Source organism: Gambusia affinis, linkage group LG03, assembly GCF_019740435.1.
Source record: "Gambusia affinis linkage group LG03, SWU_Gaff_1.0, whole genome shotgun sequence".
Classification (NCBI taxonomy): Eukaryota; Metazoa; Chordata; class Actinopteri; order Cyprinodontiformes; family Poeciliidae; genus Gambusia; species Gambusia affinis.
The window spans coordinates 29,319,238-29,346,183 of NC_057870.1; the positions used below are offsets into that span (position 1 = coordinate 29,319,238).

At 36.9% G+C, this 26,946-nt stretch overlaps 1 protein-coding gene across 1 annotated transcript in view; it reads right to left on the reverse strand.

The window, feature by feature from the left end:
• Positions 1–26,946, reverse strand: part of col27a1b (collagen, type XXVII, alpha 1b) — a 79,495-nt gene that overhangs the window by 14,496 nt on the left and 38,053 nt on the right. The window contains exons 14-47 of the mRNA XM_044112034.1: positions 23,476–23,529; positions 21,192–21,236; positions 20,877–20,930; positions 20,711–20,755; positions 20,463–20,516; positions 20,208–20,261; positions 19,538–19,591; positions 19,342–19,395; positions 19,213–19,266; positions 19,080–19,124; positions 17,046–17,099; positions 16,764–16,808; positions 16,567–16,620; positions 16,327–16,380; positions 16,078–16,131; positions 15,481–15,534; positions 11,363–11,416; positions 10,991–11,035; positions 10,188–10,232; positions 10,046–10,099; positions 9,455–9,508; positions 9,315–9,368; positions 8,352–8,405; positions 8,062–8,115; positions 3,810–3,917; positions 3,657–3,710; positions 3,295–3,402; positions 3,166–3,219; positions 1,900–1,953; positions 871–927; positions 726–779; positions 580–633; positions 418–471; positions 247–300 (exon numbers count right to left, since the gene is read on the reverse strand). Coding sequence (XP_043967969.1) covers positions 247–300; positions 418–471; positions 580–633; positions 726–779; positions 871–927; positions 1,900–1,953; positions 3,166–3,219; positions 3,295–3,402; positions 3,657–3,710; positions 3,810–3,917; positions 8,062–8,115; positions 8,352–8,405; positions 9,315–9,368; positions 9,455–9,508; positions 10,046–10,099; positions 10,188–10,232; positions 10,991–11,035; positions 11,363–11,416; positions 15,481–15,534; positions 16,078–16,131; positions 16,327–16,380; positions 16,567–16,620; positions 16,764–16,808; positions 17,046–17,099; positions 19,080–19,124; positions 19,213–19,266; positions 19,342–19,395; positions 19,538–19,591; positions 20,208–20,261; positions 20,463–20,516; positions 20,711–20,755; positions 20,877–20,930; positions 21,192–21,236; positions 23,476–23,529 — 1,893 coding nt within the window. The remainder of the gene's footprint in view (positions 1–246; positions 301–417; positions 472–579; positions 634–725; positions 780–870; positions 928–1,899; positions 1,954–3,165; positions 3,220–3,294; positions 3,403–3,656; positions 3,711–3,809; positions 3,918–8,061; positions 8,116–8,351; positions 8,406–9,314; positions 9,369–9,454; positions 9,509–10,045; positions 10,100–10,187; positions 10,233–10,990; positions 11,036–11,362; positions 11,417–15,480; positions 15,535–16,077; positions 16,132–16,326; positions 16,381–16,566; positions 16,621–16,763; positions 16,809–17,045; positions 17,100–19,079; positions 19,125–19,212; positions 19,267–19,341; positions 19,396–19,537; positions 19,592–20,207; positions 20,262–20,462; positions 20,517–20,710; positions 20,756–20,876; positions 20,931–21,191; positions 21,237–23,475; positions 23,530–26,946) is intronic.

Consider the following 26,946-nt stretch of genomic DNA (forward strand, 5'->3'; position numbering starts at 1 on the left):
CAGCAACCGGTTTAGGATTTTCAAAATAAAAGCTCCTCCAGACTCAATACATAGAACGGACATATTTAATTATTTCTTGTGCGGCCCAGTACCAATTGTGGTTGGGGACCACTGAGTTAGAGGACACACTCTCTTGTGCAACCAGTTTAATGTGTCTTTATTTTTCAGGACACATTTCATCAGAAATGAGCACAAAGGCTCATGAGGGCTGAATACACTTAAGACCTAAATGTCAGTGCAACTCACTGATGGTCCTCTGATCCCAGATGCTCCTGTTACACCTGATTTTCCTTTAGGACCCTAAAGCAACAAAAAGCCATCGTCTGAATTTGCGGTAAAAAAAAATGCATATGAAATTGAACAAATAATCTCAGTTTCTAACTCAATGCTACATAACTATTTAATTTATGTCTTTACCTGATCACCTTTGGATCCTTTCAGACCTGGTTGGCCCTTCAGCCCTGGATGTCCCTGAAAAGGATCATTCATATAAACATTATTGGACTTTGTATTATTTAACTGATATATGATTGGTAAAATGATACTTAACATGTTAGAGGCCAGAAAATTGATACCTACAGGAAGACCTGGTGCACCTGCTCCACCTCTAGGCCCATTGAAACCAATTTCACCCTAACAAAAAAATGGTCATTGTCTCTTTGTTTTTAGCTCATTTTTGAAATTATAGATTTGGAGGATATTATTGTTGTCTTATGCCAACTTACAATGTATCCTGGGTCACCTGGCTCTCCTCGTTCCCCTCTGTCTCCGGGAGAACCCTGAATTCAGATGAAAACAATGTGTGCCATGTGTTGGCAGGTTGCTGCTATCACATGGCACACAAAGATCTGGTGCAGGATGGAAACTCACTCTGTCACCTTGGGGACCTGGAAGACCCTCTACCTTGCCGTCATCTCCCTGTTCACCCTAAGCAAGAAGCCAAAGACAACAGTCAGAGGTTTTCACTATTAAATCCAATGACCTGAACAGGCGTGGCTGTGTTACATGTTTCTTTAACAGCAGGAGGTCCTCTTTCAAAGAAAGGCAAGTCATTTTCCAAAGCTATTACCAGCAATGATCCTATTACACATAAATGAAGCTGGTTTGCTCTGGGAGCTTTTGTGATATTCATTAAACAATAGAAATGGATGTGTGTATAATTTAAACAATTACATGCTGCACATGTGGGGAATGAAATAAATAAATACAGAACCCAACTATGAAACTATAAGAGGGATAAATAGTTAAGGCTAGGGGGCAAAGACGGCTGACAACTGCACAGATGAAAAGCAATAAGCAGTACCTTCAACTATAATTTAGATTTGTATTGACATTGTAGTTTCAATGCCAGAAGTACCTGGCGCTAAATTGACAATCATAAATTCTACAATGGCCTGGGTGATAGCGTGATACTGCATTAATTAGAGTGCAGGCAACAGCAATTATACGGCGGATACTGGGAATGAGAAAACAACAAATAACCGCATCCAGATGGCTTCTGCCCAGGGACTAAAAAAATGCAAATGAGTGTATCACTAAACTCTGGTGCACAGTGTATACACATATTACACAGAGCTTCTGTCAAATAAACACAAATTATGTGGCTAATATCTGCAAAATTATGAGAGGAAGTCCAGGTGCCTGGCTAATTATACACATTTGACTGTGCTGAGTTAATTGGATTTGTCCAGGTTCATATCACAGATTAAATTAGGGGTAACTTTGGGGACAGACAATGACACTAAGGCAGAGCAAGAAGGCAATAATTAGGAACAGAGATCTGGTCTCAAACAAGTAGTTGTGCACCAAAACAATCTGACATATGACAAGTCCCCCAGGGCTCATAAAACAATTTGACAGCCGGTGGCTTAAAGGCGAACAAATACATGGTTGATATACCTTTTCACCTTTCGATCCAGGGGGTCCAAGCGGTCCTGATGGACCCACATAACCCTACAAGAACAGAAAGACAAACTATGATTTCACACAAACGGAGCAAAATCAATCAAATTTTCAAATACAACAGCAAAGTAGTGTGAATAGAGTTACATCTCAATAAATTATAACATCATTAAAAATATAATTTATTTCAGCTATTCAATTAAAAAATAAAACTGCTATATTATGTAGCATCATTACACACAAAGAAGTATATTTCAGGTGTTTATTTCTGCTCATTTTGATAATAATATGAATTCATCCTTCTCAAAATTGCATTAGGCCAAAACAAAATGATTTTTAAGAAGAAAAAATCTTAAAGTGCTTGGTCAAAGCTTATTTTGTGTGACTTACAGCATCAAGTGAAAGTGTTTGAATCTAACACAGAACCTGGTAAATATCTATATTTTACCCTAAAAATTGAAATTTCACAGTTGGCCTCACTGTCAGAAGATTTCTATTGATTTTGTGCCACAATGCTAAATAACTTTGATCTCTATTATTACATCAATAAAATATCCCTAAAATAATTTCAGTTGAACTCCCTTGGTGGGCTGTGATCCATTGTCTGATGTAGACTTTGGTATTTCTAGAGCTATAAACACATGTGAAATGAAAGGCCTGTAAAGCATAAATAAGGAAAAGAAACTGTGGCAGATGGCTGCTTCAGGCTCAGCAGCAGTGAATTGTGAAGGAATCCTGCCACCTAGCAGGATAAATTCACAGAGTAAGTTATCATGACAACTACAAGGTTTACAGAATGAAATCACCATTTTAAATTATTTGTAAGTAAATAACACTGTGCTAAACTATTTTTTGATTTTCTCATTCGAACTATGGACACAATGTATAAAGATATTTTTCAAGTTAATTTTTAAAATAAATAATTTTTCTTTCTTTCAGTTTAATCCATTTATCAGACAAGAACATACATCACAAATAAAAAAAAAGACATGTCAAAGCCAGGTGACTTGTTTCTTAAGGCTTTTTTGTTTATTTTTTATTTTTTTTAAAAACAAAAACATAAACAAGGCTGCCATAAAAGTTGTTTTGTGGCAGCTTCTGGACCTTGCTGACCAGAAGACATTTGTCTTGTGATGCCATAAAAGCTATTATGTCAGCCCAAGACAAATGTCTTCTGGGCTAAAGTGCATTTGACATCCTTTAGCTTTAAAACAAAAGGCTTAAAGGTTTATCATAGATTCTTCTGATTAAAACGTGTGTTACCTCATAACCTGCTATGCCTGGATCACCATGTTGGCCCATTCTTCCAGGAACACCCTGACAAAAAATATAATAGAAATAATAAGTTTTACCAAAATTCAAAGTCCTTCCCTCCCTGAAATGAAAACGTACCACGGGGCCGGTGGTTCCTCTTGCCCCTTTCTGTCCAATAAATCCATGCTCTCCACGCTCCCCGATTGGTCCACCCTCACCTAAATGACCTTGCTGACCTTTGCTCCCCTGGAGAAAGCATACCAACAATCAGGTATGTACAAAACACGCCTGAACGCATGTGGGAGGAATATGACAATTCAAACATTCAATGCTGAAACTATTTGACAAGAACCTCCACTTCTGCTCTTATGGAGCTTACTAAGTTCCTAGTTTGTTTACAACTACATCAAAGGAATATTCAAGTCCCTATCCAACAGAGCAAATTGAGAACCAACTACAATGAAAGGTGTGTTTTGCTGCAGGCAAGTGAACTGGCAGACCTTTTCTCCTGGCTTTCCTCTTTCCCCGATTTTGCCGGGCGTGCCCTCCTGACCCTGTTAACCGAGAGTCAGAGCAGAGGGCTTTTAGTGGACAAAAAGAGCTGTCTTCATTAGAAGTGAAAGGGAATCAAAGATCGCTCTTGAGATACTCACTCTGACCCCCACAAGTCCAGGAGGACCAGGTCTGCCTTCCTTTCCTTTCAGGCCAATTTCACCTCTGTCCCCATCGGCCCCGTCTGGACCGCCATCTCCTTTCTCGCCCTGAGAAAATAAAAAAGGTGACACCTTTGAGTTAAGCTGCACTGCTTTTGGTAGAAATCAGACGTACTCTTAGAGGGGATTCTCAGCTGCTGAGACGTCGCAATGTAACAAATTTAATAATTTGTTCAGGAGAAAGTAAAATTAGATTTTAGTCTGGAAATCAAGGACATCAGCATAAAGTCAGTGGCAGGAAATGCTTCCACCTGCTGGCAAGCTTTACGAGATAACGACATCATATTACATTTTTTAGCATTCCTTTACAAAGCAAAGTGTTACGGCAAACTGGACTTACTTAACAGCTCAGCAGAACCACCGGCTTCATGACATCCTTCACTATAATTCATGCTGAAGGAGCCCAAAACAACCACCAAGTGTATACACATGGATACAATTCATGAATCTAAAATTCTTGTTTTTCTCGATGTTATTTAATGGTGTGAGTCACAATGCAAGAAAATGTTATTTTCTGGGAGACTGAATTCTGGGTTTTCATTGGCTGTAAGTCGAGATTTAAAAAAAAAAGAAAAGAAAAAAAAAGATAATGTTGAGCTTCTAAGTTTAGATGCCCTGAGAGAGTTTCACATTTATTAGGCTGGTTTGTGTTGATGAGGTGATTTAAAAATCACAAATCACAAATATTTGAGAAAAAAATTACTTTTTCCAACTGAGTGAAAGGAAAATAGTTTTTTTAAATGATCATTCTTTATCTAAGAAAATGTCAATGTCAATGTCAAAAAGGTGTTGCTAGAGTTCATTTAATTCCTAAAATAAATGACCTCTTGCGGATGAATTGGAAAAAGGAGATTATACGACATACATTCAGCAGGGATGACAGCAAGTGATGTATACATAATTTATTATAAAAATAGATTTTCTTAGCACTTGAATGTTTCCCCCTTAAATAATTTTACTCATATTAAAGAGGGATTTTTTGCTTTAATGTGGGATACTAGCTGCTTCAATAAAGAAGCAATTTATCTTTGAGATTTTCACACATATTTATCACCAAGTGCCAAAACGTGGTGATGGTGCAGCAAAACTTTGGCTGGTGCTTTCAGCCTTATGCTCTCCTCTTTAAATTTTCTACATCATCAAATGAACAAATACCAGAACACGAGTTACTACAGAGCCCGAGGATCCACAGCCACAAAAGTTAAGCCTCTTATATTCATCTATTAGTATAGCTAGTAAAACCCTTGCCTAATGAGCGCAGAGATACTGAAGCTGTAAATGGTGCTAATATCAACCAAATGCTCAAGGTTTCAAGTAAAACCCTAAAATGTATCCATTATTCACAGGTGTCTGAAAAGGCCCACAGTGAGAAGTTGTGTGCCTCACACTCAATAAGCTCTACTTAAAAATTTTTGCTGCAGCGCTCAGAGCTACAGTGTGAAGTTTCTGCAATGACAGCTCAGGCATGTAAACAAAGAGTCACAGTAGTGGAACTAGAATGACACAAAACCATGACTTATTTATTAGTTAGACACAGCAAGCTGTGAATTGGAGAAATTTCAAAGATGAAATACAGAAATGTGACTTGACATATTTTTTTTTTCCAAGGTGTTTATGGTCCCTCAACATTTTATGTCGCAGCAAAGTAGGCCAAAGCACGAGAACTTCAGTCCTAGAGGATTTTTTTCTGAAAGAAGCAGTTGGTCCTTTTGAGTTTTTAAAGTATATAAACCTCTTCTTAAAGAATCAAATTAATGCAACCATAAAACAAATCTGTATAAAATCAAAGGAAATATAATAAAAAATTCATGGGAAAAAAATGAAAGTGAAAGATATAACCTCATACAGGGACAAAACGGTGCATCAAAGACTAAAACACATCATTTTAACCAAAAACCCAAAATATTCTTTTTTCAAAGAGAATAGAAAACAAGTCTTTTCTTTTTATCTTAACTGTTTCTTTTATTCATTTCACACTTGTTCACACACATTTCTCCCACTATTTCCTGTCTGATTATCAGAACAAGAAGCATTTGTTTCTATCCCACACAAGACGTGTTTGCAAGAAAAGCATGTGGTGGAAAACTTGTTAAGTAAATAAATTTATACCCTTCCAAGGTGTACAGTATTTTTCCAGCATATAGAAATGCTAATAAAAAAATGCTGTTTCACTCTAAAGAAGGAAGACATTTAATTCAGCAAGTGGGTAAAATATTGCTTGAAAAACAGGTCAAGTATCCAAGAGGCTGAGCTACAGTCAGTTCCTAAGGATTTCTAATGTGTAAACATATTTGACTTAATATTGGTCACTGTTTATGCATCATATAAACAGTGACCAATCCTGCAGCACACATTATTTTGTATGTAAGCTGAAGTTAGCTAGCGTAAAATGGTGTGTGAAAATCTCTTTTCAGATTTCTTGTTTTTGCTTTTGAAATTTTTTGCATCATGAAAACAAAAACATCCCCCAAAGATAGGCTGAGGAAAAAAATGACATTTTTAAATGTTAGTTTGACGTATTAAGGGGGTGGGGGGGCTAACCAAGCCAACCTGGCCCAATGTGAAAGATCTCCTAAACCATTTTTGCAGAGCCTCTTTCTTGTTGTTGAATCAAGAACACATTGACCTTAACTGGGACAAGCAAGGCCTGCAGAGCTGCAGATTGGATGAGTCATCAGTTTTGATAGGCTGGCCACTCCTGGGAAGGTTTCCCACTGCTACATCTTTTCTACTTTTATGGATAATAGCTCCCACTGTGGTTTACTGGAGTCTCAAAGTCTTAGGATTGGTTTTGTAACTCCCTCCACGCCGACAGAATTCAGTTGCTTTGTTTCTCATGTCTTCTTGAATTTCTTTACATATTTTGTTGCTTTCTAAGATATTTTCTCTAACCTTATATTGACAGTCAGGTTCTGTTTAAGTAATTTTCTGATTCTACAGGTCAGAGGTCACATTTAGGTGAATGGAACTAGAACACACTTTGCAAAGTACAGCATTGTGATTCAACTGATTACTTTTTCACACAAGCTAAGGTTCAGTTAAGCAGAGTTTTTAAACTAAATACTGTTGTTCTTCTCGAAACTCCCTTTTATATTTTCTCTGGTTTTCCTTGATGATCTGAAACATGTTAGAGCAACAAAAAAGTAATCTGTAAATTGCAAATACTTTTTCACAGCACTGTGCTTAACTGATTTATTTTAATAACTCAGAATCTATTATTTTACAATATAAAAGTGTTTTTGTTTGTGTAAACACATAAAAAATGGATTTTTTCTTTTTTTGATTCTGTTTTAGAGAGCACCAAAGATTGATAGCAGACTAAATACTTTGGCTTGCGTCAATTTACAAATTTTCTTCATTGTTGTGGTGATAATGTAATCTTAATGCAGAATAACATTAACAGTGAAGCTAAATATAATAATTGCAAACATATCTAGATGTAGATGTAAAATGTTAGTAGATAAAATGTTTATTCTGTTATTTTCTCAGTTATGAGAGATTTCTACAAGCACAGCTTCAACCCCATTGTTTCTAAGTGCACCGTTTTTAAGGGCTTGCAAGCATTTCAACCAAATCCTCGAAGTAAATGGAGAATCATTTAAACTCAAGGTGGAGACAATAATGAGAGTTAAGTGAAGAAATGGTGCTGTGCCTTAGCCTCTGCAAATATAGTCAAAGTATAAGAAATAATATTCTCAAATTCAGCTCATGACTAAAATGACCAAACATAAGGTTGTAAGTTTTATTGTGTTCTGCTATCAACATACTGGATTTTTTTCCCCTTTTTTTCTTTGTAAAATCTCAAGTTGGATGTTCCACAAGCACACAAAATTTGGCTCTCAAAAAATAACGAAAGCTTCAAATGTTTTCAAGTTTCCACCAAAATGTTGCACGAAGGCCAGGATCAATTAGGAGCATTTTCCAATCCTGTGTAAGTAAAACTGCTGTGTACAGCCATAAGCTCAGCAGACTCTTGGACTGGTTCTGTTCAGTTATTTTAGAAGCATTTTTTTGCTCCAGTTGCACTGTATGACAGACAGCTTTAATAACTTCTGCTCACTTTGTTCCCCAAGCATCAACACTGTGCAGCCAACATGTCAAATATGCTTCATTTAGTGGCAATGAGTTAGTGTAATAAAAAAGAGATCAACTGGTTTGAAATTGTAAAATGTTAGTGTTTTTTTAGACTTACCATGATACCATGTGGTCCACTTAGTCCAGCCTCCCCGTCAATTCCTGTCTCACCCTGAAATACAAATCATAAAATATATATAGTTTTTATATGTAAGGATGACAAGAAAATATTTAAAAAGTAAATGTCTTTGCTTCTTTACACATTATGCATTCCAGGTGTCTCCTCAAAAACATATGCTTGAAATGATCATTTATAAATAATGTTTGACAGACAATAAATACTGAAGCTCAGAGGTTTTATTGCCACTTTAATAGGTACAACCTGAGTTCAGAACAAATTCTACTCACTCTCTGGCCAGTCAGGCCCTGCTCCCCAATGCTGCCAGGCAAACCAACAGAACCCTGTAAAGCAAACAATCAAGACTATGAAGTATTTGCTTTATGTTTTTAAATGCCCCAAAATACAGCTACAACCTTTGATTGCAAAGTTAAATCTGTGCTTCCCACTTTCCTGCAGGATGGATACTCAAATGTAACACTTTAATTAAAGCAGCTGGAGTCAAAAAAAAAACAAAAAAAAAACACAATAATTCACCTTGATTGTCAACATAATTATACCACTTAAAAAATTATGACATGGTTTTCATATTTTATTACAGATGAGTGGCGTAGATTTGCATTGACCACCCCCACGTCAATAAAATCACATTTCACACTTACAGCTACAGTCTTTTTTTAAATGTCTCAGCCAGCTTTGCCCATGTAGAAACCAACTTTCTTTTTTTTAACTAGCTAAATCTGGAACAGCAATCTTCAAGTCGTCCAACTGACTTTCATTTAACTTGAGTATGTTTTAATGAAAACCAATCTATTTTGGTCTTTATAATGTTTGTTCGCAAATGTTCTGCATTAAACCTCTGAGATTTATGGACAGGAACTGGATTTCCACAGAATTTTTACGCTCATGTGGAGAGTTTATGCAAAAACTAGAGGTGATTGTTTACACTTGTTTTTATTTTGGGGTTTCAGAAAAAAGAGGATTGAAGTTGTATGCATGTCACACTTAAAGAAACTTTAAGAACCAAGTACAGCTCTCTTTCTACACCATACATTTGCACCACATTGTGTTGGTCTAAATCCCAGTTAAGAAAACTGAAGTTTGTGTTTGTAATAGGACAAAATGTAATTCAGTTTAAGGGATATGAATACTTTAGCAAAGGCAGTGTGTTTTTAAAACTCCACATATGCATCTGGAGTACTGAGTAGCTATAATTCCATGGCATTTCATTTTTCATATCTTGTTCTCCTCACCTTCTCTCCAGATTCACCCAGCGGCCCTTTTTCCCCAGCATTTCCAGCAGGTCCCTTTGAGAAACAGTTACAGCCTTTAATATTTGGCACTAATGTAAAACGCTAGTGGAGTTTTAATGCCAGCTGTGTGATCAACTAACCATTGGTCCAATTGCCCCCAGTGGCCCGATAGTTCCTGCTGGACCTGATGACCCCTGCAGCAGCACGACAAAGGCATCAATAAAAATGGTTAAGAGCGTTTTCTGTCATAAGATAAACTCCTCTGACATTGACAGCAAATGGGAAAAATGGGAAAATGGATAAGAACTGAGCGGAAAGTGAGTATTTGTGGGGGCAGGATCATCTGGAAGGCTCAGAATCTTTCAAACAATAAACCAAAGCTTCTGGATGTGAGTAAAACTGACCCGCTGATATAGAGGCACACTGAAACTACAATAAAGCTGCCTCGACAAAGAGGAAATGGAGTAAATCAAATTGTCCCTGCTTTGCCGTACTTTGCTGTTCATGTCCATGAGGTCTGGACAGAGGGAGAGGAAGAAGAGGATTAGGATGTTTTTAAGCTTTTCCAACTGGATAGAAGTTTCTAGGAAAAGCTCAAGGAAATGATTTCAAGAAAAGAATTTATGCAAGAGCCATAAAGCATAACTAACACTGCAGTTCTCCTTTGGACTGACAGTTAAAGGGTTACATTACTAAAATACATAGAAGCTCAATTTGAATAATCAACTCACTGGTTCTCCTACAATTCCTTTGGCTCCAGGTGGTCCTGAGGGCCCTGGGATACCCTGAAATTATAACATTGATGGTATTCATAAAAACTAAAACTGATCTGACCCAATATAATAGACAATTCTATTAGCCTTAATCACTTACTGGAAATCCCTTCGGCCCGGCTTCTCCTGGCTCACCAAGCTTTCCCTGCAGCACAACCACAAAGATGGGAAAAATGTGATCACAGGACAAGATAAATATTCTAGGTTAATATGGTTAATATGGTTTCTGACATTTTCTACAGAAATCATGAGTTTTATATTACACAATGCAGGGTAATTATTGGTTACTTGTCTGTCAATAAGTGTAAAGTACTTGAATGATCAATAATAATAATAATAATAATAATAATAATAATAATAATAATAATAATAATAATAATAATAATAATAATAATAATAATAATAATAATAATAATAATAATAATAATAATAATAATAATAATAAAGGCCCTGGCAAAGATATTTAACAAATTAAGCATAATTGCCATTTCTAGTTGCTTTAGGTTTGTAATGTGAAAATATGTGAAAAAGAGAACTGCTGTTTTATTCCAAAGGTGGGTATTCTAGTAAAAATAATAATAACAAGTTTCTACAAAACTTGGGAGAAAATTTCACCAGCAGTTAAATCTCTTTTGTTTTGCAAATATAAAAAACGATTGGGCCTTAATATGCACAAATTTCCTTGTTCAGAACTGAATATTAAAAGGGAGTCCTAACTTCACATGATTTTACTATGTGATCAAACAGACATAGTATCTGTTTTATAACTTCTCAAGCCAACACACTAGTTCTTTGATCTGAAGTTTTTAGAAATACCACTTGAACAAATGCACAACCAGGACTGGAGCTAGTGCTCAAACACTTTTTGTTAGCAGAGAAAAATATAGATTTTATTTTTCTCACCATTTCCCCAGGGAGGCCCAATTTTCCTGGTGGACCATCAGGCCCCTGTGAAGAAACAGCATGAGATAAATGAGCTTCCTGAAATCCCCCTCAAGTCATAATGTGCTACCATCATTATTATTTAAAGTCCCTTGATAAACAACTCTGCACTTTAGGTTTTTATTTATGAGTGTCCTTCAGCTGGGGAATAAAGAGTTAAGAAATCAGACTTCTTGTTTTTCTACAGGTTAAATTTTTTATTTATTTATTTTTCATATATGCCGTTATAGAAACCTGATGCCAGACATCACAAAAAAACAAATCAACCATAATTTAACACCTCTTGAATATTTTGTGCTACTGTCACTTTTCAGTGTATTATCACATGCTCACCTTGACCCCTGTTGACCCCTTTGACCCCAGTGGACCATCAGGTCCTCTTGGACCCTGTTTAAAGAATAATAGTTATCATTGATCAACAGCATTAGAAAGATGTCCTTTAATGACCTTGGGGCTGATGTTGTTGAACAAATTGCATTTCCATTATCCACTCTAAGGAAAGCTGGGAGAGTTTTGTCAGGAGTGTGTCCTTTAAATTTTCCCACTCTGGAGAAACGAACTGTAGCTACTTAGCAAATGCTTGGCATCTGCAATTTAGCTCCGCGGTGTGCTCAAATCCCACTGTGCAGAACTTTATCCCCACTTTTCCACAATCATAACTGTGGTCCTGCCTGCAGAGTGAAATTGTCGTCCTGAAGCTCAGTTATTCTTGCCCCTAAAATTGAGTCAAACTATTCAGTCGAAAAATGAAGTATTTTTGGAAATATCCCTAAAAGCATTTTAAATAAGAAATATAAATTGAACCCAACCAGAATAAAACAACTTCTTACATAATTCCTAAAACGGCTCTCAAGTGATAAAAAGCCAGATTACAAATAGAATTTATAATCAGCTTTTTGAACATGGGGTAACAGGACAAATTAAAAAAATTTTAAAGATCCACAGATCAAATATTTTCAGTAACATCCTAAAAAAATTATACCGTTAACTTATCACTGACAATTTTTACATAGGAGATATTGTAACATTGGGAGATAAGGGAGCTATTTTTGTTCATAAAAGCAGGATGCATATATCAGTAGCTTATATAATGGACAAACATGAATCATCTCTGAGCAAGATGTATGCAAAATGCCTTGATCATCACCTCAAATCGATATTTTAATATTTAATATTTAAATGTTTTTGTTCTCCAGAGGAGATTCTCCAAACTATTTATGACCCTTTACCATAACTATTTATGGTTCATTTAGATCCATGTCAGTACAAGTCAAATAATGCATTTTAAAGTAATAATCTTTTTCTGCCTATTCAGAAATCTGTACACTTTTGAAATTGTTCACATTTTTTTCTGATCAGTTATCAGTTTAAGTACGGATTTAATGTGTGATTAGAAATGGAAACTTCCTCCAATACATTGCAAACCCTCGACATTCTTTTTTCAGCTAGCAACATATCATGTAGTGCTTTGGAGCTGTTTCTTTCTGAAAACCTAAATAATAGGCTGCAGACAGAAATGGTGCACTGTAGCACAAAACCAACTCCTCCATGACGGGAGTTTGAAAACATCACAGTGACTGACTTCTGTTAGGTGTCAAATGCAGACACAGAGAAGAATTTGGAATGGTCTGGGAAAACACACAGAACCAAGAAAAGCTTGATCACATTTATCAATCCCAATCAACTTGGTGGCATGTAATTGTCTTTAATTTGTGGATTTCTGTCTAATATTGCTTTCTTATTCCTACTTGTATTTCTGTTAAAAATGTTCGACCCAATTTCATGCAGAATGTGTGATGATTTGAGGGCAAATATGTGGCTGTAGTCTGTTAAGAACTAAAGATCCAGCAAGGGTATTTTTTTAATATTATGCAAATGTCATAAATTTAAGGATCCAGCTTATCCAACAAGGTTAACTTTTAGACTGTTATCAACTTTGTACTGAATTCTAGCGATATTCCAGTTTGAAGGTGTGAAAATTACACCTGGTGAAGTTCAATCCAGCCATCCCAGAGAGGTTAAACATCAATCTGACTTCACAACTAACTGAGGTCTCCTCATTAGTTTTATCAGGGCGATTTACTGGTGCCTTGAGCTCCAGATCAAGGTTGCTCACCATATCTAATTCCTCTTTTAAATTCTCTCTTTTTTCTTTTTCACACTTTTCCTCAGATTTCAGTCAGGTGCCTGTACCTCCAAATTATGCATGAAAATCTTGCATTTAGTATTTCATTGGAGTGTTTCTAGGTCAGTGAGTTTGTTGATAAAAGTGTTTTAACAGGATTGTGGAATTGCTTGGAATTTCTCCAACATAGTAAGTAGTTTGATGTTTCTTTGACTCTGTTTTGTTTCTTTACCATTGAATCAAAAAGTATCTCATAGTCCATCTATATGAGTCCAATTGAAATGTCAATATTGTATTTTCAAAATTCACATTTATAATATTTATATCTCCTATATTCCTTTCTGCCAAATATCCAATTAGAGCTCCCAGATAAGGAAAACTAATTAATCTACAAGCTGACAGATATCCCACTGATCGATTTTATTCATTAAGAGAGAGAGCAATAGAGAGAAAGAGAGATGACTGTCTACAAACTTCATTTATATTTAATTTCATTTACTTTTTCACATATATTCCCCGTTTTTCAAACTAATGGAACAAGTACTCAGTCGACTTGGAGCTCTGCTACTTTCACTGTGGAGAGTCTTTCCAGTAGAGACACATGAGAGGAAATGACAGTGATGAGTGACTTACAAAGAGCCCAAATCACAGCAGAAATGTATCATGTTAAGCCCAGAGAACTGTGTGAATTCTGAGGAGCAATTTTCCTGACAGCAAAATTTGGCTTTTAAAACAATTTGAAGGACAAGACGAGACTGCTGTAGAGCTGAACTTCAGAGTTAAGCTAAAAAACAAGGAAGAAGTCTCTAAGTTTCAACTGAGAGGACACATTTGAAAAAGAGATGTGCCCGATCCAATTAAATGTTATTGAGTCTATGCATTTAATATCGTGCTGTAGCTCCAACCCAAAAAACATAATTTTCTGTTGCTGGAGGTCAACAGAGACGCAACAGAAAGGTTAACTGAAATACAGAACATTTAATTTTGGTTTGTCTTTTTTTTTTTTACTTTCATCCTCTTTCTGCCAAGGAGCATAATGATGGCAGCCTACTCAAAGACTACAAGACAAGATATGAATATCTTCATTCCAGGCAACACATGGAGGACCTGCTCCATGCTTTAGAAATGTCACTAACATATGTTCTTATTTTTGTTGCACTGAAATAGTAAACTCTTCTTTTATTCATTTGCTTTTTGGCTTTTCTTTAAATTTCACACAAAAACAGTTAATTAATGACAGTTCACAGTAGAAAGGCTTGTTGTATGGCATTGTCACTTGTTAATGCGAGCCATTTTATTTTCATTTTACTGCCTGAAAGGGAGACAGAAGCACAAATCTCAGCAGTATAACTGCCAGTGCTTGTTGTTTATTCATGTTTGTCTTAATGGTACAAGCACTAAATGTTTAACTAACAGCACCCTGGAGCAGAAAACAGTGATATCAGCAGATATTTAGTTATAGCAACTATACACAATGTACCATTGTCAAATTGTCCTAAACACAGTATTAGGATAATCTGCCTTTTTCCTTTATCACTGAAAGGAATAAACTCCTAACACAGCTAAATTTACACAAAGGCTTAAAAATATGCAGTCTTACTTTGAAACAAGACTTTATAGGAATGCAGATGTGCCAGCAAAAGAAAGAAAAAAATATAACAAACACACCCAACATGACACAAAACTACATTAGACTCTACTTGATTAGATAATATCAAAAAGGTTACAGGATAACATTTTTTAAAATGTTTTTATTAGCTTTTACTGAATGTACTTTTTACATTCAGTGAAAAGTAGATTTTTACAGACACATTCATAACTGAATGTGTCTGTAAATAGTACAAATTGTATTGTTTTATGTTTTTATGTAAAATGTTCTATAAGTTGACGAACTGCAGATGGAAATTAGTGCTAAGAGTTGAAGCTTGGTAAAAAGCATCTTTTCATGTTTTTGATAAACGGTCCTGTTCGTGGTCCCTGTCAAATACATTATATAAACTAAATCTAGATAATCTCTGTACACATGTAACTTTGCCAAGCAGCAAAAATGCAGATTTAGAAGTAAGATGTTATTTTCATTTTTTGAAAAATTACATTTTGAAAATGCAAGTTTCCCATCTGATGACAACATCAGCAAAAACCCAAAGCTTTTGTTGATGTTTATTGTGAGATGAGAAATAACTAGTAAGATCCTAAATATACCATTTTTGTGTATATCTGCACAAGCAGTAGAAGAACTGCTTGTGCAAACACATCATGATATCATATGTAGCACCAACATTTAATCATGTGTGAACTACTGTTAATATTTACTCCAGTTACTTACTCTCCTGCCTTTGTGTCCTCTGATACCAGCAGATCCTCGTGAACCAGGCGGGCCCTGAATATGTGCAAAAACATTATTTTAGCTCAACCATTCAATACTATTGAAACTGAAAAACAGTGAGCAAATCTTAGTGGCAACCCTAGTTAAGTTTTGTTAAAACCTTAAAGTATAGTGTCTTTTATGGCAGCAGAATAATCCATTACAGAAAGATGTTGGAAAAAATAAAGACACTACAAGCAATTTCAATGAAATAAATACAGTGTAACCCAGTATTTGTAGGGTTTAGGAACCACAACTGTCCACAAATAGTTGAATACTTGAGACTTCCTACAAAAACATCAAACTCTTGTAAATTATTCCATGATTAGTAATCATTTGGACGTATAAACAGGACAGGAACAGAGCAAACCTCTTCTGTCCTGCCATTCCTTGGCCTTTCTTTAAACGACTGATAAGGTTTGATTGCCGTGGTGGAAAAAAGAAAATCTCCAAGTCGCATGCCAGTTTTCTTAATTTTCACATTAAGAATACTACCCACATTTACGCCAGAAACTAAGGTTTATGGCATAATTAAATCTGAAGTATTAGTAAACTTACTGGAATCCCTTCCAGTCCTGGTGGGCCTGTCTCTCCAGGTAGTCCAGAGTGACCCTGATAGATTGAGAATGCAATGCAAATAATACAACAATTTTTACTTAATCATAAAATAAATCCCTGAAAAAGTCGATTCTGATTCCTGAAATACTGGTTTAAATCAGAGTTTCTGGAGAAATCTCTCCCACATCTCTTGAAAGTTGAACTGAATATCCCCTGGTACAAGAGACGGGGTCCAGACTTACTCCTTACCATCGGCCCAGGTTCACCTGGAGGTCCGGGGATACCCGTTTTCCCTCGATCCCCCTGAGAAACCAAAGGTCATCAACAAATGTCACACTGCAAATGATAACCATGACTCCTAAGCATGCTGTTATATTAGATTTCAAATGGCATTTTCTGTCCATTGACTGATTTATTGTCACTGGACACATTCTGAAGGTAAATGTGTCAGGATCCATGCAAAATATGATGAAACAGGACTAGAGTAACCTTTTCTGCAGCCATTCCTGCTTCCCCAATAGGCCCGATAAAGCCTGGTAGGCCCTAAAGAAGAGAAACAAATAGTCTTTCCTGTGTTTTGAATCTATGAACTTTAGTATAGACTACCCAACATTGACAACTCATCTAAGGCGCTCAAATAAAACAGACACACACAAATTACCAGAAACAGAGAGAAAAGCCTTTACCCTCTCGCCAAGCTTGCCGACCTCGCCGGTTATTCCCGTCTCGCCCTACAGCAAAGTAGCTAAATTAACATTTCACAATCTTATTCAGCCATTTAGGGTTTTTTTTCTTCTTTTGGTTCAGATGAAATGAGCTTAGAAGTTAGTTCCCCTGTGGTATCTAAGAATTAACATCTAATTTACACATAGTCCGTGGATACGTTGCTATAAAAGAAAACCGGAGAGAGAATGTTCATTTAAAGATGACAGTAGTTCAGCAGTGGTTGTGCCACTTTTAAGTCTGACCTTGGGTCCTTCTGAGCCCATCAGTCCAGGGAATCCCTGCCTCCCAGGCCTGCCCTGAACAGAAAACAAAAATCAGAGAAGTGTACGGCTCCACACAAATTGAAACGAAGTATATCGCTACAGGGAAGCATGTCATGTGTCAGTCTAACTCTCCCTTCAGAGGATGACGCACAAAAGAAACCGACATCTGTCGCCAAAACAGAGATTCCTCCAGGAATCTTAATAATTCAGACAACAAAGAATGGTTTCCAGCATCAAAGGCCTCATTACTAACAAAACACTTTTGGTCATTTGTGTTTGTTTTCTTCTATCATTTATGGTTTTGGGAGATGACAAACTAAAGGAAACCTCAAAGAGATGAAATCTGGTAAAGTTTGTGCAGTAGTTTAACTTGGGAGGAATGTTTTCATTTTTATATATTTGAAAGATGCCAAATGTCAATTTAAAACTCTTCTTTCCACATCTAAAGCTATGAGTACATAATCTCCATCTTACATTTAAAGATCTGTATTTACCCCGAAAGAGCACTTTGCTCTGATTTTTCTTGGTGGTTCATAGGGAGATCTATAAAATGTTCTTTTAATGTAGCTTGTAGTTTATTTGGTTGATTATTCCAGGTCAAATTATGCGGCTACAGGTTTAGACTTAGTGACTAGTCTTTCACTGTTGATGTTTTGTCCTGATACTCTCCTCTTGTGCATTATTGTGCTATTAAATTTGTGGCCAGCCTTTCCTAGATGGAGCCATTAACAAGTGTTGCTGCTGTTACTTGTGTTATTACTCTGTTTTGTTTTCCAAATAGAAGATACACCTGGCTCAGCATTTCTGTGCCTAACTGTGTTATTGTCCTGGACAGTCATTAGTGGAGCTTTTGCTGCCATTAACCTGTTTTCTTTTCATAGAAGGTAAACCTGGCTTTCATGTTTGGCTGTGCCAGTTCTGTTAGCTCTGTTAGCGTTCTGGACACTGTCACTCATCAAGCTATTGCTCATTGACTTTGTGTATTCTTTGTATTTTGTCTTAAAAATATATGCCTGGACCATTGCAGATGTCATTAATTGTGTCCCTTTCCTTGTTTGAACCATTGACTAACATACTGCTGTTATTATCCAAGGTACTTTTTTTTCTTTCCAATAGAAAGTATGCATGAGCCAGCCAGGACTTTCTGTCTGTTTCTCTCTTCTTTACCCCCAGCGATGACAAATGGCCATTCCTGCACAGTCTGGTTCCACTGGGGCCCATCTGCTGTTGCCATTCTTCATGTTTGCTACAGATGAGGGATTTCTGCAAAGTCAAACTACCCAGTGCAATTGTCTGAACTACCTTAGGTAGATACTTTTTACTAATTGGCAGTAAATTATCAACTTGACTGTACTGTAAAAGAATTACAGTAGATACATTGGACTGTATTTCTGAATTTGATTGTATAATCTTGCTACGCTGGAATATCTTGGACCAGTAAAACTTGAGTTTGGTCTGATTTGGCTTCAATATGATATGATATGAACCAAACCTGTTTGTTTTGGGAGAACATTGAATTAAAAGAAAGTTAACTTGAATACACTCCCTACTGTTAATGTTGAGATAGTGATATAGTAAGTACAATATATTAAGCGTATTACATAATAAGGAAGTCAACCTTGGTCTATCATTATAATAAAAAAAAGAAAAGTTTTGATTTAAAACAACACTTCCTTTCTCTGGTCCATCTTGGGTTTAAATTTTAGAACCGTTTTTGTTTACAATTATATATATTTTTCAGTCATAGTAAATAGCAATTTGCTGACCAGTCTGGTAATATGGGGACACATTGTCCAGTAGGACTGCTTTCAAAACAGCTTTACAACAATAGAAAGAGCAGTCAGCCAAAGAACTAACAGACCCAAACTACTCATTCATCCGAAGCTAAATTTAGGCAGAGCCACATGTGTGCTTCCACTCAGCGTGCTTTACAGTGCTTTGTGAGAGTTCCCGCAGTGTCATTTTATTTTCTGTCTGGTGTTAGGTTGCACAGCTTATTCAATCAGAACTCACCTCGGCTCCAGCGGGTCCAGCTGGCCCAACTGGTCCCTCATCACCCTGATGAAAAGAAAGTTGCCAAAGCTGAAAGGAAAATACATTTCACACATATTTAGCTTGTTTGCAGAATAAGTACAAGTAACCTCACCTGAAGTCCAGGTGCTCCTGTTGGCCCTGGCAAACCTCTTGTCCCTTCCTTTCCCTGTGGAGGAAACATTGAGAGCACAAATTCACTTCACTTCTTCTGGTGGAAATGAGTACATGTTCCTCTACTAACCTTCGGTCCCTCTAGACCATTTTGTCCTGGTGGGCCAATGTCACCTGGGAAGCCCTTTGAAAATGAAACAAGGCTTTATAACCACACAACTGTATATGTCTTTGCACAGTATATGTGCAAAGACATATACTGGATGAAGTTATTCATTTTATTTAGCTATTCTTTAATTATTCTTTAGGACATATGGTCAATTTACCTCTGAACCAAGAGGACCGGGAATGCCATCAGGACCTTTTTCTCCAGGTTTACCCTTTGAAAAGACACAGTCACTAAAACCTTGAGAATAATTTGGTAAGTTAAAGTAAATAAGATATTATTTGAAAATGTAATAGTATTTCACACTGTGAAATATAGAAAAAACAAGCACACCATCTTTATCCATCATCTGAGTTAAGGCTGCACATTAAAATGTCAAAGGTATGTAATAGAATTACACAGGGAACAAGTGGTTTATTTTTATAAGGTGCAAATACAAGAAACTGAGTTTTCTGTTCAAAATTCCTTTTTGGGGTAAAATAAGCATCATTGATCATTTAAATACTTAGTCACAAATGCAAGATCATAAAGTTTATTTGCTCTTCATTCTTTAAAGTGTTACTTAATTTTAATATAAAGCTTAACCAGCACCACTAATGTTCTTTCATGCAACAATAAAACAAACCCTTTAAAACTCTTTAGCCAAATCCTACTACAAAGCTAGCAGGTGGTCAAAAACGATAAAACTATCCTTAGACACATATGTGTTCTGTATAAAGTTAGAATATACATTTGAAGGAACTGCTATATAAAATGTGACTCTCAATGATTCAAAGTGGACATTCTTTGCCTCATCATTTTATTGTATGTCACAGATGTACAGAAAATACCTGCGGTCCAGGTTTTCCACGAGGACCAGGTAACCCAGGGGAACCCCGGCTGCCCTGCAACATAAACTCCATATTTACTTCAAATATCACCAGGAAACAAACAACAGGAGCAGGTTTATAAATCTGTTCCACTCCATAACAATAATAAAAAGCATACTTTAGTCCTTGACACACAAACAGTTGATCTAACTCAAGGCAGACCATATAAAGTCACTGAAAAACAATCTGGCTCTAGCCAGATCAGTAAACTCTTACCTTGTCCCCTTGGAATCCACACTCCCCCTGTTCTCCCGTTAAGCCCACGTCCCCCTTTGACAAACAAGATGCAACAAAATTATTCACAATGGAAACACCAATTTACTACTCTTGTGCATTCAATGATCAGCTATACAAGATGTGAATTCATTTTGATCAGAATCCAGAAAATTATATTTATATATTAGCTCCACAAATATTCCTGTATACACATAAATAATAATATGAGAAATTCTTTTGCAGATCACCTTATCACCTTTCAGTCCTGCTACCCCTGGATTACCAGGCACTCCCTTTAAAGCAAAAGCAAAGCAAAAATCAAGATAAAGAATCAATAAAACTCATATTTGAATCATAATTTGTCGAAGCAACTAAATCTCTCATAATGTACCAAGTCCAAACTGTAGGATTTACCTTGAGTCCTGGAAACCCTGGTAAGCCCATCATGCCACTCGAGCCCATATCTCCCTGAAACCAACACAACATTCAAGTACAAATTTCACAACACTTTTGAAAAGCATTAATTTTAAAAAAATAGAATCATTACAAATGTCTAAGCCCTTTTTTTCATCATCTGTGTAATTAAAGAGAGATGATTTTTACATGTAGTTGCTCATTTCAGTTATTGGCTTCAATTTCATTTTAAAACTGCAGCTTAAAGCAACATCACACGAGAAAATAAAGCATGTTTAAAACATCAGTAGCAGAAAAAGATTCATCACCACTTACAATGAGGCCAGTGACTCCACACGGACCAGGGGCTCCCAGTTCACCCTGAACAAACAAGAACCAGGAGATTAGATGCCACTAAGATAAGTTTATGTGGTCTGGGAAAATAGGGTGAAACACCTTCCTTCAGGTCTAATCTTGAACTGATTAGAACCTAATAAAAAAGATCAAGTGAAACAAAGCACACAAACCATGCCATTATTGACTAAACAAAGACGTAGCCAAAATGGAAAAACTGCATGAAAGGCCTGTGGTTAATCAAATTCAAATGTTTTCTACAACCTCCTTCAGCAGCAACTACATAGGGTTATTTCTCAAATCATTAAGGGAGATTTCGCCCATTTTTTTCCATCGCTATCGCTCATTTTACTGGCAAACTTTATAGCTGCACAATTCTTATAAAGGGGGGGCATGATGTGTTTTTCAAGGCACATAGTGCCATTTTATCACACATTAAAGTACAAATGTTACCTTCAGTTATAAAATGCTGCGTATATCACTCAAAAGAAAGACTTTACAATTTGACGCCTTGAAATTGGGCCTGTCTCTTTAAGAAGCTGCTGTTCTTTCTGATAATCCATCTTCATCACAACATTGCTCCTCCATTATGATGTTTCCAGCCATAAATTCTGTAGATGTGCAATTTCAGATAACTGCTGCTGCCACTAGTCTGGAGGAGCTAAGTGAGGGAAGCGTGGGCGAGGGATGCCCTGTGAGGCGGAAGCTCGGCTGGAGACTCCTGCTGAGAGGAGCAGTTTTGTAAAAGTAAATCTTTATCCAGCCAGGAATGGTTGCCATGGGAGATTCAAGGATTTCACTAACATGCATGAAAGAATCAAAGCAAAACCACAGAAGATGGAGGGTATGTTTTTAATGAAAAAACAAACAAACATATAAAGCAAAAACAAATGTTAATTTTAGGTAACATACACTATTTAAAATCGCAATCATGTTGAGGTTTGGGATCATTTTGCTGTTGATTACTCAGTTTTAGTGAATCCATGTGTCCAGCTTCTGGCTTCACATTTGACCGCACAACACCTGGTTCACAGTGCCCAGTTCCTGTGTTTGTACCAACGTGATGGATTTTGTCTGTTTGTTTGTTTTTTGTCATATGAAATGCATTTTGGCCTCATGCTTTGGTCTCATCTGTCCTAATTACTCTGTTCCTTTGTTCAGACAAAACAGTGCAAAGCTAAGTTAAACAGCAACATACTTTTAAGGGAAAGACACTTTCTGCTGGTTTTGATAGATGTTTAAAGCTGGTTAATCTTGCTGATTCTCACTTATTCAAGGTCATTTGATTAGCAGCTCTCCCTCCCTTCTCAATTCCTACAGATGCAGCAAGGATGCACTTGATTTTTAAACAACTTTTTATTTTGGTTTCAGTTTTGCTACAAGACTCTTCTAGAGTCAAAATTACACATATATAAGATAGAAAATGCCCAAAACCAGATAATTATGATCATGTTGTTACGCTCCAAAAAGGGTGTACTCTCTTTTATCCTGACTGTGGGTCTCTATTAGTCAACCATTTCAAAGAATACAATATGTTTTATATTTCCCATCCCCAAATGCAGGTCCCATCCCCTCTAATAAGCTGAATAAAATTCTTCCCCACTATGTTTAGCTTTTCAAGGGAGTGATTTAGCCACTAATACAGGCTGGCTTGTTGTCCAAACTCTGCCTCCATCCACTCTAAACATTGCAAAGAGGGGAGAGATGGAAGACACAGCACAGCACAGCACAGTGTGGCCTTCCTGTCACCTCCTTGGGTCTCTCTTTGAATGAAACAACATGAATCAGGCCAAATGGAAAATCCCCGCTTCCCACTGCAGGGAGAGGAAATGTAGCCTGCAGCAGACTGTTGGAGGTCAGCCAGTCTTTAATCTAACACTGACCCTGTCAATCACAAGCGGTTAGGGTCAAACTACGAAAAGAGGAGCAGTGAGTCAAACTGCTGCTGCCCTCACATCAGCATGGATGATGATGGGTGAGTGGAACAACTGCAGGGAGTTGCTTTGTGGTCATTCCTGTATCGGACTGAAATGGTCCTGCTGTGAAGGAATATGCAAGAAAGCTCTGACTCCATTATTCTGGATCTCCGAGTAATGATTCCGCTTTTTTGCAGCTGCAGGAGAAGTGACGAGAACCAATGTTGATTTTTTTGTGTGTGAAATTACAGTGCACTGTGTAATCAGCAGTTGAAATCAATTTAAATCTCTTTGGGATATAATTGTGTTTGCATGAAAGACATATTTCATTTTAATGTAGTTCCACTCACTGGGTTCCCATCAGGGCCAGGCGGTCCTCGCTCTCCAAAGTCACCAGGAAACCCCTGAGAACAAACGCAAACAAAATGGTTAGCTAACCAGAAAGGGAACTGTGTGGCACTGCAATGTTTACACACTCAGAGTGGTCATTTTAATGTTGAATGTATTCAGAAATTACATGATTTGCCATTTAGGTGATTACACCAAACACTGGGGATTGACAAAGTGGCCCCCAAAACAGAAGTTTGCAGAGTCAAGCCAAGCAAATCCCATTAAACATTCTCCCAGTGCTTTCATTCCTGGGAGACTCTGAGGAAATTCCGCGGCTGAGTGTTTTCAAGTGACGAGCGTCTACATGTGCACAGAGCCCCCAAAGCAAAACCCCCAGGACTTGCCTAAACGGCTGAATAAAGCTGCTTTGGACAAGAAACTGCTGACTGTGCCTTTCTTTTTTTTTTTTTTTTTTTGCTGCATGGTCCTCTGTTTTCAACTATAGAAACAGAACTAGAGGTATGTAATGCAGCTGTGATGCCACATGCTCATCATGTGCCTGTCAGAGCGCCAAGGTTAACATGCAAGCTGCCACATATCATAAATCAATGCTTGGCTACAGAAAGTGTGTGCTTTTGGGACACAAATGATAGATGGCAGCAAAGAAGAGATCTCCCTCACTCCCTGCTGGCAGGCTGAGAGGAGAAGATCTTGTGTATTAAGAACATCTTAGCGGCTTCATTGCAATATTATAAAAATTACTGAAGAATTACAGGTTTAGTGCAGACTACCCATTGCTTTCCTAGGCAAATTCTGCTAGATTTCATTCTCACTTCACAGCTCAGTCTGGGCTTTCTCCCATTGAAAAGGATTCTTCAATGGCTCTGGTTCCTCAGGGCCAATCAGTGACCAGGAGAAGTTCTGAACACTGATGTTGATTTTCTACACGGTTTTAAAATTGTAGTCAGAGTGTAATTTTAGCAATGGCAAGTGCTAAAAGTAACAAATGAACAGTCCCTGTTGGTAACGCTTCCAGATATTGAATTAATATTAACAGCCGACTCATTCAGCTCAGGACTTCTCTTTTTATGGTGTAGGATGGTTCTTATGAGAAAGCTTCATAGAGTCAAATTGGTGCATATGTCATGGCCAAACGTTAACAACTGGGTAAAACTTCAACACAGGCCATGCCGCCAGCAAGCAATTATTTCTCAATAGTCAAAAGTCGAGACCCTCTGCATGAAGCAAAGCACAGAATAAGAAGCTGGTTTTTACCAGGATGTGTTCAATGAGATCATCATTACTAGTTCTACTGCAAATATCAAGTTGCACATAATGGGGAAGTTAAAAAAACATGTTAACTGATACATGGTTTTCAAAGGTCCTCCCAAAAGTTTAAAAATTTGAGCTTGGATTCCACCCCCTCCTTCCTCTTACATCGCTAAGTTGAAATTCACAAGTCATTACATTATGTAGAGTTCACCGGGCTGTAATTTAGTAACAATTCAAATCCATATACAGTACTCTATGAAAGGTACAGCGGTTGGTCAGATAACATCAGTAAACAAACAGCAGAATTAAAGACCAAGAATTAAAATCCGGATCACATTATTAAATTATATCCAACCAAAATATGCCTATCCACTTTCACTGAACTAAGCTAATTGGCAAAAATGGACATTGCTTCAAGAATCAGTCTAGTGTAACACTAGAGGAGCAGCAGAGACAAGCTCAGACAATCTGTCTGTTAGTACAACTATTTGGGAGTCGAATCTGACCTTCATGGAAAGCTACTGTAATAAAACAAAGCCATAATAAGACTTTATAACCTACATTCAAAACTTTGCCGTGTGTCAAAGAAAACTAACATTTGACAACATTCAAAAAGCCTAATTCCTACATAAAGTGAGACATGGTGGATGCAGCATCATCCAGTAGAGATGTTTTTCTTCAACAAGGAAAGGAAAGTTCATTCAGGTTGGCAGAAAAATAAGTGGAGCTAAATGCAAGGCAATCCTGGAAAAAGTCAAACTTCTAGGGTGAAAATACACTTCTCAGGTTTTCAGTTGTAAAAAATTTAATTTTTGTACTTTCAATTTTGCACTACTATGTGATAGCATAAAATTTCTAGAAAACACATTTGTGGTTGCAATGTGACAACATGTGAAAACTTATGAATACTTTTGTAAAGCATTTATGAAGCTATAAATCCAGAGCTGACTATAGAAACTATTCCAGGAAGATTTTATACCCAGCAATAAAATCCGTTTGAAATGTCTTTTTTCCTCATCTTCTAGAAGCACATTTTGCTGAATAACAACAACTTTCCATTTTTATCTCTTTTCTCTTCCAGTTTACTCCTGACTCAGGAAAGAAAGCACCAGACTTTGCTTTCCACTGCAGAGGAAGAGAAACATCATGCTCATGACTTGGACACGCGTACTTTTCAACCTCAAGATATGTCACAGACCATAATTGCGTAATAATATTTAGTAATCATGTACTACTAGACAGCGCATGGGAAGTATCCCGTTTCTACACGTGTCCATGAGAACATTACTGTTTTCTCCGCGATAGCAAAGAATGACGGGAAGTTTGCTTCCAGGCGCCGATGACATCAGACTTTTTTTGACTGGGTAAAGTCACCAGAGAGCCAAACCCATAAGGAAGAAAGAAAGAAACAAAGAAAAAAAGAAAGAAAGGAAGAAAGGAAGGAAAGAAGAAGGAAAAAAAGAAAAAAAAGAAAGAAAGGAAAAAGAAGGAAAGAAAAAAGAAAGAAAGAAAGAAAGAATGAAAGAAAGAAAGAAAGAAAGAAAGAAAGAAAGAAAGAAAGAAAGAAAGAAAGAAAGAAAGAAAGAAAAAAGAAGGAAAGAAAAAAAGAAAGAATGAAAGAAAGAAAGGCAGACAAATAGATAGATAAATGTCACCACAAGCCCAGTAATAACCAAACTGTCAAAAGTACAAAGTTTTGTTATTACGGCCAAGCACAGAAAATGAATCACAGAGCTCCAGTATAAAATGGGCCAAGTTATTCCTGAAACTCAGCAAGAACCATGATGCACTGCAGACACATAAACCTTTACGACCCAATAACATTCATGAAACTGTTTAGTACAAACGAATGAATACCCCTGAGGTCTTCACAAAAGAGCTGCAAGCCTGGACACTTCTCAAGGTTGTACTTCATTTTATCAGAGTAAAACGATCTGAATACAATAAGGTGACTTCTAAACATCACACTGAATTTTATTTAGGGGTACCAGAATAAAGAAGCCTGAAAACAGCTGCAAAAGTTTACAACAGTATAGCTTAAAATAAAAATAAAAAACATACAACAGCATGACTTTGATTTATTAACTTCTCTGTTTGTCAATCATTTAAAGCCCCAATGAAATATATTGAGATTATAATATGACAAAATGTGAGGTATGAAACAGGCCTCCTGAAAATACTCACATTCCCCACAAGCCAGTGCATTAACATGCTGCTCA